The sequence below is a fragment of the Lagopus leucura genome, unplaced genomic scaffold (genome assembly GCF_019238085.1).
Source record: "Lagopus leucura isolate 7727_CA_CO unplaced genomic scaffold, USGS_WTPT01 Super-Scaffold_100001, whole genome shotgun sequence".
Taxonomy (NCBI): domain Eukaryota; kingdom Metazoa; phylum Chordata; class Aves; order Galliformes; family Phasianidae; genus Lagopus; species Lagopus leucura.
Window position 1 is genome coordinate 67,768,142 of NW_024962262.1, and position 13,376 is coordinate 67,781,517.

Below are 13,376 nucleotides of genomic sequence, written 5' to 3' on the forward strand. Positions count from 1 at the left end.
TTTAAGCTTCAGGAACACAAGCTAAACAAACTCATTCTGGGATAAAAACATTCACACTGTAATGCAAATTGTAAGACAAACAGTTGGAGACACAATTCAGGAAAGTCATGAGCTCCTAATCCCTTATTCCTGCATGCTTCATATATTTTTAACCAATTTTTTAATTTAAACTGCATAAACAGTTATCTAGAGCAAAGATTAGACGTGTATTCTTGTGCTACAGCAATGCCCTCATCACCTAAGAACTAGCTAGCCGCAGTTCCTTGAGTCTTATAGGAGCAGCTGTGTTTTGAAAAAGCTTTATCATAAGTCTTATGTTCTCATGCATACTAGTTCATGCAGGTTGGGACTCTTCCAGATGGAAGCATGTGCAGATTTTTATCCTGTAAATTTTAAGGATGCTCTGGGTAGAGATGGTCCAACAATCACCAACAACTAAACAATTTGTAACAAGCATACAAATCACCTACTACATTAACAGTGTTTGGACACCAAAAGAAATAAAGCACCAATTATATTTGGATCATATCCCTGCAAAGTTGTTTATTGGAACTAAAGCATTCAACAGTTTTTCAGAAACCCTTTTCAGTTTCTACCATAACCATCTACCTGCCTATTATGATAGCTGGAATGACTCTTATATTTGTGTCTCGTGGTGTAAAAAGCAAATTCACGATATTCACTGAGGCTTCTAAGCTGTAAAATTTAAGACAAAGTAACAAAACAGTCATCATCTTCATCATTACATGAACATTTTGCATTGACTGAGGAATGCGTTTTGAATGGATCCTCTGATTATGCCAACCTACCATTCTTCAACTTTCACAAGTGTTAGTAGAGCACATTTACTTCCAAATGATTAAAATAGAAAGTGCTGACCACCCAGCAGTAGGTGCAGTCCAAAGAACTGCAGTCCAACCAGTTTAGAAAGAAAGCCCTCCAAGCACATGGGATTGTTGACTTTGGGTCCTCAGAGTAAACTTTTTTGCTCTACAGATTTGCTAATTTTGTGCTGCAGTACTTGCTTACGTGCACAGCCTAGGCCTCTATGGATTTGTTTCCTTCATCTGAGTGTTTTCTCAGTGTAATGTGTAGGTTGCTTTAGAAAACATTTAGCTTTGTCTGAAAACAAGTCCTTCAACATAAGTCTTTAACATAAAATGTTCATATAAATATGCACAATATACTCTGGAATCAAATCTGGGAAAGTTTTTTCAGCTGCTGTTTGACCTTTATTTTAGATCCCAACACTGCATAGACACAGAAGCCAATGAAAACTTGGTAAGTTTCTGAATTTGTCCTTCCAAGAAGGTCTTGGAACTGAACATGAGGGATGAACTATAACCTTGCAGTGAAGCTGATGGTGCTTGTTGCAGTCAACAGTTGAATTTGAGGAAATAGTTCTACCTCAAAATTTTATGTTTTCACAAATTCACACATTTTCAGAGGTAGTATGATATGTTTAGTTCCTAGGTCTACTTGGTTAAAAACTATTAAGAAATATAAACTGGATTTCTGCATGTGACAGCAAACAAAATATTGTCCAATGAACAACAGAAACTGCTTATGCAAGAAAACTTACATCTAGTAACGTGTGAAGATGTTGATCCTGGAAAACACTGTGAAGAAAATCTAAGTCTTTTTCACTGCAATCTGTAAGTGCATGAATTTCCTCCAGGCTGTCCAGCACCTGTGAGACTGCTCCTATGAGGCAATAAACAGGAGGGAAAAAAAATCAATAGAGCAAAGACTCACAGTAAACTGTGAAGTTCTGAAAGGGAAACTCACATAATCTTGACAGTCAGAGTTTTATAGGAAAACACACCGAATAAACTTTAGTACAACAACAGTACCCACTCATAGTGCAATTATTCTTAAGAATTAGTTTAACTGAAGAGAGGTTAAAACCTTCTTTTATTAAGCTTTGTTTGGTTCTATTTAGGATGGCTTCCAACAATGTCTTATGAAGACACTTGGGTTATCTGTGCAACTGCCTGCCCAAACATTCTTACTCCAGCCTTTCCTTTTTTCAGTTTTTTGATTATTGGCTCAACTCAAATACTTATTACAAACTGGTTAGAAAGTTGAAAAAAAAAACCCACAACAACGCTTTCACAAATCTATTTTAAGATCAGCATTTGTGTGAAGGAAGGAAGAGAAAGACCTGACTGCTGTGTCCTCTGGAGAAGAAAAAAAAAAAGTCAGTAACGTTAGCTCAGTTTTTTGTTCACTTTGTTCTATTTACTTCAGTATCTCAGACCCAGATAAAACAATTGCTATATTTTGAGACCAGTGGATTGTTTTGAGTCATAGGAAGATGGGATGATTTTTAATGGGTAAGGGTGAAAGGAGAAATGAGGTAAACGGGGACAAAAGGAGAACCAAGAAGCAGTATGGAAGGTGAAAATTCATGAGGAAAGTTGAACTCATGGCTGGAAACGATTAAGAAGCACAACATAAATCCACAGAAAAACAGTCCATATTGATTCTTTGTGCAATATCTTGTTTTAAGTATCAGGTATCAATTGTGGCTGCCACTTGTGCACAGTACTAGAATGCTAATCCTGGTTTGTCTAAACACCTAGGATTCGTGACTTTAGATTTTCCACAGTGGTATAAGCAACAGGAAAGATGGCATCTTATTAAGTGCTAGCCATAAAAAATGCCAATGTCTGACAGTGAACTGCTGAATGCATTGTAAAAAATAAATCCTTTATTCCGGATACAAAATTCTACACGCTCTGTATTTTGGTAATCCCTTAATAATGTATTTATTCTGTTTACTTACTTATTTGCCAGTCTCTTGTTGCCAAGAGAGTCGGATAATAATTGAAATTCTAAAAAAATGCTGTATTTCTTGAAATTCCACCTTCTATTATATGAACAATTCTTTCCTGCCCTCCTTACCTTAGGTCCTTTTGTAATCTATTTCATTTTCAGAATTTAGTAAGAGCAAAAAAACCAACACTCTCCCAAACACAAAGAGTCAAGTTAAAAACTGTTATTTGTCTGAAAACTGAGAAAACTTGGAATGAAGTTAATGACAAACACAAATGCAACTATGCAAGCTTTGTGACCTGAGCCCTCAGAAGGATGAGCAAATTACAAATCTTGCAAAATTTATATCCCATTTACTAAAAAAAATCAACCTAAGATTCTCCTCTCAGTTACTGAACAGCAAGGTTAAGAACTACAGTATTCCATTCATTTACAAGTCATGGGCCATGAGCAGTAAGACTTAGTTCTCTGTCATGAAATGACTACTTATTTGCAGCAGATTTATCAATACAACTTATGTTCCTCTATAAAAAGTGGTGGCTTCATAGCTAGGAATAAGGCACTGTAGCTGATGCACATTGGATCTGGTGTGCGAAACAGGAGAAAAACCTGCTCCAACTTTGACAGTGAAAAATCATGTTCAGCTGAAAGGAATCTTCTATATTCCTCTGTACCACACCTTGTGCACTGGGTGACACAGCAAGAAAACTGAGGGAATACAAGGACCCGGTGCTGGTAAGAGCAAAGAGATATTCACAAGCCTCAGTGGTATGGAAGAAACTTATTACCTAAGGACAAAATGGGATTGTGCTTAGTTCTTTTTAACATTTTCAGCATATCCATTAAAGGTTGATGGACTTCGGAGATTTGCACGCCTAAAGGAAAGTACTTGAGTTTTTAGGACCTGGTTAGCAGAAAGCTATTTATAACAATTTCTTTTTATTTCTATTCTTGCCAAGTTCAGACTTTCTAGCAAACTATTTTCTAGCAAGATTTTCCTTTCCAGGCTCAAAGCCCTTTCCATCTATTTGGAGTGTTGACTTTAAGGAAAACTTAGAGAAGATAAAATTCAAACTCTCAGATATTTCAGTCTCAAAATACTTCTTGAAAGTGCTCATAATCACAAGAACTGGAGCCAAAACCAGAACAATGAGAAGTATGCTAGAAGCTGTCCTTTTCAATTGCAAATGACTGAATATTCTGGACCATCATATTGTTTATATGACAGTATTATTTGACCTAGAATGTGATAATATGGAATCACATTCCACAAATGTGGCCTTTCTGGAAGAAATAAAAGTTACTTTTTAATATTGCATCTGAAAAGCCTTTTGAATATCTGGAAATTCCAGAACACTAAACATTGAGCTCTTGTTCTTTCCTGCCCACTGACTGCATTGACCAGATGGCTGTAGTAAAAAGTTTCCAAGAATATCCTTAACAAATTTGATGTCAAGTTTTGATAGTGACTTTGCTAATCTCTCAAAATCACAGTTTCAGTAGTTTTTTGTTTGCTTGTTTGTTTCCTACAATCTTGTGGTGTATCTACAGTATCTACCACTGTACCTTTCAACACTGTCACATGTTTACAAATCACAGTATGCATTTGCCTGAGAAAATGGCATAGCAGTAATGGACTGACAGCGTATTATTGTTTAAAATAGTGACAGAATATTTCTACAGGCATTTTTCTGAACATCTAGCTCTGTTATAGACACTAAGTTAAAGGCCTAACAATTCAGAAGAACTTTAAATTTAGATACTAAATAAAATAAAATTCATCATTTTTTGTGGAACATTCATCCCAAAAAAGATTCAGACACTACTATATTTAAATTACTTCCTAGCATTTGGGAAAAAGCAATCAATAAAGGTTAAATGCACTCAAAAAAAACCCCCAACCTGTAAATGCAATGTAATATTCATGATTATAGCTAATATCCTCTAGAATTAGCATTTCATCTCTTTTCGTCATTGAAAATGTAGCCACTTCAGCATCACCATAGACGATGAAAAGCTTAAGTGAGTTGTTACACATTTACAAAATCTTAAGGTTAGATTTGAAATGATTTATACCAATTACAGACTCTACATGATAAAAATTATAAAAAAAAAATATAAAAATTAGGAAACCAAGAAGAAAAAAAAAGAAATTAATCAACTTGACTTTCTTTTAAAGACTGTAAAGTTTGCTATAAAGTGCTGATTACTGCCACTGTACGTGCCTAAATTAATTAGGTGAGAAGAGCCTTACCCTGCACATCAAGTTACTATAAAGATATAGACACAAATGATCGTGCAGGAAAGGTTGTAAGGACAGTGACAAAAGTAAAAGACTCTTCTCTTACTGGTGGAGAAACAAAACCTGCACCAAATGTGTTTATGTGAGAAGACTGTGTTGTGAAATTTATTGTAACTGGATATGTGTTCTCAGTGTGCACAAAAGATGGTATCTTGGGCCATGCATTCACCTTCACTTTTTTTGTACTCCCATAAGGCTACATAAGAAACTACAGCTGAGATTATTCACAGCTCCCTCTGTGTTGACACCTCCGAAAGGCTGAAAGCTATGGCTTCTCACATTAAAGACAAACAAAGAAACAAAACAGCCAGAATGCTGAAAATAGTCTTCTGCAGTCATTAGTAGTACACTGAACTCTTTTGAGTTAACAGAGTGACTTCCTAAGTATAATACTACATTGCTTAAAAGAAGGAGCTTAGGAGGACAGGACTTTAGATTGAGTACTTTCCTGTGCACTTAGGCAGTTCTAATATTTGTCAGAACTATTTGTTTTACAAGAAGATAACTTGGATCATTTTTTTCGTCCAGTGTGTGGTCAGTCATCACAGGTATTTCCCTAATTTATGGAGATAATAATTCAGATACAGTCTTAAACTGAATTCTGCCCGCAGAGTATTTGTAGTTCTCAGGCAGAGCTGGTCATCACTGGTGGCTAGATCATCATGGTTCATCAAGTTACAAGCAGAAGCTTTGGTAAAATAGAATGTTACCGTGTCCTTGGAGCTAGCTATTCTAGCCTGGAACAGGTGATTTTGCTGGAGGAACTATCTTTAGAGACAGAACGCAGTTCCTTAATCCTTCCCTTGAACATTAAAAAAAAATCTTGAAAATACTAATCTAAGAAACAGTCTCCATATTCTGCAATAGAACGTCTCCACCACAAAACACCCCCAAAAGTTTGTTATTCTGAGGCCCAGAAGACATGGTGGGTAGAAACGACTTCCTGTCTTACGCAATAGGCAGCACAGTGAATTACAAGCTTCTTTTTATGTGGCCCTGATTCTGTGACTAAAAGATTGCTTAGGTAAAAAGACTTAAATCTTGCTGAAAAATAGACAGGAAAAAGAGAAATCTAATTTTTATTTAATATTGATGATTAGACGTTTATTTAAATCTTGCTTAGTCATAAACCCTCCTGTGAGCAATGTAAACTTGTGAGAGGAAGCCTGACCTTCTCTAAATACAGAACTTACAATCGTGACTTTTTTCCAAGCCTCCTGCAATTAGTATTCCAGAAAATAACTCTGTAGAAGATGTTGTAATAACCACTATAATAATAGTACATTTTTATTAAAGTCACATTGACAAGATTCAATCCCCTGGGATCTGTAGAACTGTATAGTACTATTCTAAGTTCCACACATCACCTACTCATTTTCATTCAGTTCATTCTCTTTCTCTTAATTTGGAACAGCTTTTCAACTACTTTATATGTTATATATAGGTAAATGTGCTTTGGAGATTTTACAGTGGCTTTTAAATGACTAATCAAAGATTAGCTGTTATCTGTAGTTTCCCTATATATCATGATTCTGTCCTTATGCCATTTAATCTACAGTCAACACGAGCGACTTTCTCCTACTTCATCTCGGCTGCCTTCTTGTGTGCAGTCAGTGGAAATGACATTAAAGAACAATCCTGGATCTCTAAGCACACACATTTTAGAAGGCACTTTGCTTATGAAAAAATCTGAGGCTAGCACATACAGTAAAGACAACAAAAACGTCTTTTTTCCTAGAAATTCTTAGGTTTCAGGAAGACTGAATGAAGACACAAGATACTATCTCATAAAAAAACCCAAGAATATAATCTCTGTATATTATTATTGAGTGCAGATATTTTCAGAAAAAAAACCATCGTGTAAATATGAGATTCTGACAGAACTCATCTGATGAAGTAACATCATGCTTATGAACTCTGCAATGTGAGATTCAAGCTTCATGTACTAAAAAAAAATTAACAAGTCATTCAAAGGTTCTTTTGTCACATTATGATGCACATTAAGACTCCAGTGAAACTTGTACACTTATACTACCTATTCAGTGATGACACTACAAATCTGTGCCTCCGTTAGCTTTGTTCTGTAGGCATCTGATTAGAATAAACTAAAAGTGCAAGGCATAAATGTTTAACATAGTAGGTAATAAGAAAAACATCAAAATGTTGCAGAAATGATGCGTGCCTCTTGGATGAGATTTTCAAATCATGCTCAGACACACACGGAAGGTTGTCTATTTCAGCAATACATGAATGTTTAGGCTCAACAGCAGCATAATTATAAATTCTATGCCTGTGCTTTACATAAAAACCCACATTTGTCTCAGTAGCATCGGACAGAAGTTAGCAGTGTACAAGAAAGAACCCCTCTGTTTCCTCTTGGTCCTATAAAGCAAATACTAAACATATTCTGTTTTCATTAAAGGCAAGAAAAGAATATTTTACAAATGACAGGACCTATCCACTACAGGTGTAACTCTTTAGATTAATGGAAAGCCAACTGAGGATCAGATGCTCTTCATTACATTATACCACATCTGCATGAATCACTGGAGCTCAGATGACTCTAACTTCACATAGTTAAGTTGCTGCTCTTTGCTGCTCACTCATTCCAGAGCAACCATCTCTGTAAGGACAGAAGACAGCTGAAGCATGCATATATATGCCTACTGTAGTTTAAAATAAGGTAGGAAATCCGCGTTTCACATATATAGCCAACAGCAAATGAAATATAAGGGCAGATAAGGACTCCTCTGATTTCACCTATCTAGTGTTCAGTGACTTGTTGCTTCCTATATTGAAACCAAAGAGCCAAGTTTAGGTACTCTGTACATTTACAAATACAATCCTACATGCACACAATTCTATGCATGTTACTGGGAAGCTTTTATGGGAGTAATGATATATATCTCAGGAATACACAGAAGGAAAGAAAGGCAAGTAAACTTTGGAGAAAATGAAAAGAAATAGACCCTTGCTTTATTTTGCACAGACAGGGGCACTATGAGTTCATGTATCTCTGACTTTCTTCTTCTGTATTTGGGACTTTTACAAAAGACTGCCAATCCCTTTTCCCTGCTTCCCTCTCCCAAAAACCAGCCACAAGTGTGACAGAAAAAAGCCTAGGGTCAGAACAGACCCAAACCTCACAAACTTCATACTTACATGCAGCTAAACAAAGAGCAACTTTAACAAATGAGTGTCCTTCACTTGTACTTCTTTAGGTACTTTCTTCCTCATTACAAAAATGTATGGAACTGCTCTTCTGACCAGTAAGAGGGCAGCAAAGCCTTTTATTCATTAAATTTACTGAAGGTGGTACACTTCAAAACAAAATCATTGGCTGAGGCTTTATACGACAGCTTCTTTTTTATTGGAACTACATACAAATAATAGTTTCTGAAATTTAATATAAAAATCTACCAAATTCTCATTCTTATGTTACGGGGATGTTATGTATGAGGATTCTGAGAGAGGGCAATAGGAAGTAAAGGAACAAGCTCCACGATCTCTAAGATCAAAAGAATCAAATAAACAACAATCTGACTTTGATCAGAGATGGAAACATAGACATGTGCCTTGTTTGTGGTTTGTATCACAATGTCTAACATTTCACACTTGTTCTTCTGTCTAGCACATTCTGCAAGTTTAGAAGTGCTTGTGCTTCCAGTCTGCACAAAGTGTGCAGCTAACTTGCAGCAGAACATCCGCCCTATGTCTCTGTAATATTTCTTCATTAAGGAGTCACAGATGGTATAGTTATTTAAATTGGCTGTATATGCATACATATACAATGCATATGCATATGTCACATACCACTGTCAACACAGAGTGATCAAGAAAGTTCATGCAAAGGTACAGCAAGAAAATAATATAGAACTAATGCTACAGCGTATGTTCAGTGTTCAAGAGAAAAATGTCGTTAACCCATGAAAACATTAATTTGGGAACTAAAATGCAAAACCAAACAACTTCATTTTGTATTAATTTAATGAAAATTTAACTTTTATTTCGATTGCGTTGCAAATCTAAAAAACAATTAGACAAAAATCCCAGTTAATTTTAATACTGCCTCTAACCTACAGCACTCAGAATTCCCTGGAAAACGATACTATTTCAGGTTAATTACATTTTGAAAGTTACATATAGTTTTAAGCACAATATACAGGCTATTTTTCTCAAGCAGGCAGTATTAAAACTGAAAATAGTAAAATGAAGAGAAAAAAAAGCTGATTTTTAAACATGCAAAGACACACACTATAGCTGAATGCTATGCTTTAAAGGAAAACAAAGGGATACCTACTTTCTGCTGCTAGAAGTCCTAGTAGGAAGGCAGCATTTGAACAAACAACAAACAGCATGAAGATTTCAGAACAAGCAATTCATAAAGCTGCAGCCTGGCATACTACTTTAGCCATAAAACAGTATGAATAAACTGTCAGTACCTCCCCCATCTCTTTTAATTTTTTTAATAACACGGTTTCCGTGAGTGGAGACTTGTAGAGTGGGATAGGAGGAGAACAAGCACTTGGCATTGGAAAAGTAGCACATATATTATTCAATGTTAAGCATCTATAATAGCAGATTTTTTTCCGACACTGTTACACGATTTTAAAAAACTCCCAGACAAAAATGCTTTAAAGTAAGAGGCTCATAGCAAATGAAATGATAAACTATTATAACATACTGTCAGTGAAGTGTAACTTGTTATTAATTACTTAACACACTTATATTTACTAATTAGAATTTAGCAATGTTATACTGAAATAATTTAACAAAAGTTTCAGTGATTTAATTACAAGAACCATTTGGAAATATACACACTTTATTAGTGATTTTAATCAGTGCTGACTTGCTATATTGATACTTCATTTTTGTACCTAAACACACCACAAGAAAGACAAATAGCTGAAAAAACAAAGTCAATAATGAAGCATTGGAAATACTCCAACTTAGGATCTGAACACCAATAGTCAATCATACTTGCACAACTAGCTGAGCAATAGTAACAGTAAATTATAGGGTGAATACAATTTATTACCTTTTCCCATATACTTTAAAACACTGCACAAGATGCTTTGCAAATATTTAGAAAATCAGTGGTATTATTTGCATAATAGTATCTTTCTTCCTCATATAGCTGAGACTGAGAGTTTTTAAGCTAAGAGTTTAAGCTAGAGAAACGGAGAGTTTTTAAGCTAAGTTTTTAAGCTAAGAGTTTACACTGCTCATATCTAAATCAGTATCTAAATCAATATCAGTATCAGTATCAGTATCAGTATCAATATCAGTATCTAAATCAGTATCTAAATCAGTAATCAGTATCTAAATTCCTCAAAAATATCTGTGGATTAAACTAGTTCCATGGATGTTTAAAATCGATCTGACAACATGTCTGTATGTTTGCTGTTTGATTCCACTGGGAAAGCCTGTCCGACTGGGCTTTTATTTTTTGATGACAAGAGTCTAATAAGAAAAAAGGCATGAACTTTACTATTTACATAAAGCAATAACATAAAATATCAAAATGTATTTATAAAGAAATGTCATATAAAATGTTTCCCTTGCAATTTGAAGAAACATGCCAGAAACACTAATGCAGACTTAAAATACCTGCTTACTATGCAATAATAAAGCACTGCTTCTGTGTTCCTCATATTACACATTTACTGCAGAGCTCAGAGAGTGCATAAATGATCAGAAGTACTGCAACAGTACTCTTTGGTTGCCTAAGCTAACCACACAGCTAAGAATTTGGTCAGTATGTCTTGCATCTAATATGCTGCTCTACTTTATGTGTGGTTAAATTAAAACGCAGCAGTATAAAATGCCTTACAAGAACTTCATAAGCTACTTTGAAACTGTTAGTCACGTACAGAATACCAATACCACAAACCAAGAAATAAAAGCATGTGCTATAGAGAAAAGCTTTTTAACTAAAAGGCAAGATCTGTTTTAATCTAGAATTCAATTATGCAGTTTTCCAAAGACTATCCATCGGGTTAATTCCTACAGTGACTCAGTAGATCTGAAAATGTGGCTACAAAAAGGTTGTGGGAAAAACAAAGTTATAAGAAAAATCTTCATTTGATGGGCTTCGCTTACTGTATGCACAAAAACCTTAACATCCTGAATGTACCTAAGACTCCAGAGTGAACTAAATGGCCTTCCTAAATTCAAATTCCCAACTTCAAACAATTCCACAGCGTTTCCTTGGTCTGCCACAAAATGGGCAACTGATGAAGTAAAATTCAGAAAAATCCCAAGTTTTTGTACTGGTGAGGCTCATTCTTTAGCCTGAGAAACACTTAAAAATTATATATCCGGTCTCTTCCATCACAGAACAAATAGTTATCATACGATTTGAGAGGACAACCTCTGTCTTCTCTGCCTTATGTATTGTGCAATCAAGTGATAGGAGGGCCTGGAAGGGAGGGGTTGAAAGGGAGAAGGATGGGGAAGATTGGCAGAATGCAAATTGATTACTTTTGATTACAGATTGCAAATTTCTCCATTCTTTAATTAGTTTCATGGTCCATGGTCCACTTTAAATACCCTCTACTGGGTCAATTTTTTTTGTGTGTCATATTTAGCCTTTACAACTAATTGTTTACAATTGTTAATTGTTTACTTCTGGTTTATATTTATTTTAGCATATTAAAAATATCCAAGACTGTTACTCACTTGGGAAAGTGGCATTTTACAATGTTCTGCAACAGTCAAATGTTTCAACTTCTAACAAAATACATTTGCAATACGCTTGTCTCATCATTTGAGCTGTTCAGAGGCTTTACTAAAGAAGTTACTGAACAGAGAGCTTCAGAAATATTATTTTAATTTAAATTATAAAAATAATTTATAATTATTTAATTATTACATATTTGCCTAATTTTTCAAAGCACTTTTAGAGCCTTTAGAGTCTCTCAAAATTCTGTAAGATTGACTTCTGCCACACTGCCTACAGAGTGCTAACAGGATTAAGTCCTCCAGAGGATGATTGCTGATGAAAGAGGAAATAGATCACCCAGAACAAACGTGTAATAATTAACATCTGCAGGAATCAAGAATTATTAAAAGATCCCATAGCCAAGAAAGGAAGAAGACTCATGCAGAAAAATACCTGATTGATTTTAAATGAAATTTATCTCTGTCCATACCCATCTACTTATTTATGAAATTGGTTGATCCTCACTGAAAAGCTCTCCAGTAAGAATATTTTCTGCAGCTACACAAAATATCACAGGCTATGGCTGTGGTGGTAAAGGCTCAAAGCATCCAACAGTCTCATGTTCATTGTGCTCTGAGGGAGGACAACTCTACCCTAACATGGAAATCAAAACGGAAATTTTCTGTTTCTGTGTTTAGATAAGCCTGGAAGAACATAGGATATACAATTTGCATAACAATAAGCATTTACATTTCTGCATCTTTATCTTTTACATTTCTGCATCTTTATCTTAGTAGGAGTTTGCTCATTCCTGACAAATCATTTAATTTGAATGGTATGCTCCACAGAATTTTATGGGAGGATTAAATAGACAACAACACTTAAAATATTAAATGCTATTCATTAGAGTTCATGATTTGAAATATCACCATGGGATGTTAGGAAGGAAACTTCAATTACCTGAAGACAGCCAATTTTCTACTACAAATTGAGAGTTCTATATCGAATTTCTAGGAACTGTTTCAGCTTAGAAAGATTACAAGACCCTACTATTTTCATGTGCCAAAAAAATTTGAAAACATCACTACTGCAAATCTGAAGAGGAAACAACATAGATTTCCATATCTAGCAATTTCAGCAGTTCAGACTTGCAGTAACTCTTCTTGGAAGGCTCAGTGTTTCATACTATGTATTTTATCAACTAATGCAGTCAGGGAAATATCACAGAAAGCACTCACTAAGTACAGTTTCCTGATCACTGTGATCTCCCATCAGTGAGATCAACAGTATTTTAAAGAATTAAAACACTTTTCTAAGAAATACAATCTATTGCTTCAGTTATTTCAGAGGTGAAGACAAGGTAACGATAGAGCACAAATATTCTATAGAATGTATGTATGTACTAGATTCATACGTTCTGTGAGCAGAAAAAATAGACTGTGTGCCTCTGCTGTACACCAATATCTGCAATTACATCACCCTATGAGGAAAACACATGTCCTGTTGATGTGAGACTGAAACAGGGAAGAGGAACTGCAGCTTTTAGTCTACTGCTAAACATGTTGGTAGTTGTTCTATTGAAATGGAGGAAGTAGCTGGAAACCAATATTAAAGCACTGAAAGAAATTATGG

At 35.1% G+C, this 13,376-nt stretch overlaps 1 protein-coding gene across 5 annotated transcripts in view; it reads right to left on the reverse strand.

Moving 5' to 3' along the window:
- The window catches only part of CASK (calcium/calmodulin dependent serine protein kinase), a 196,164-nt gene that overhangs the window by 51,212 nt on the left and 131,576 nt on the right, over window positions 1-13,376 (reverse strand). For all 5 annotated transcript variants that reach the window (XM_042866613.1, XM_042866616.1, XM_042866615.1 and 2 more), the window contains one exon: window positions 1,583-1,704. In XM_042866613.1, the coding sequence (XP_042722547.1) occupies window positions 1,583-1,704 (122 nt within the window). The remainder of the gene's footprint in view (window positions 1-1,582; window positions 1,705-13,376) is intronic.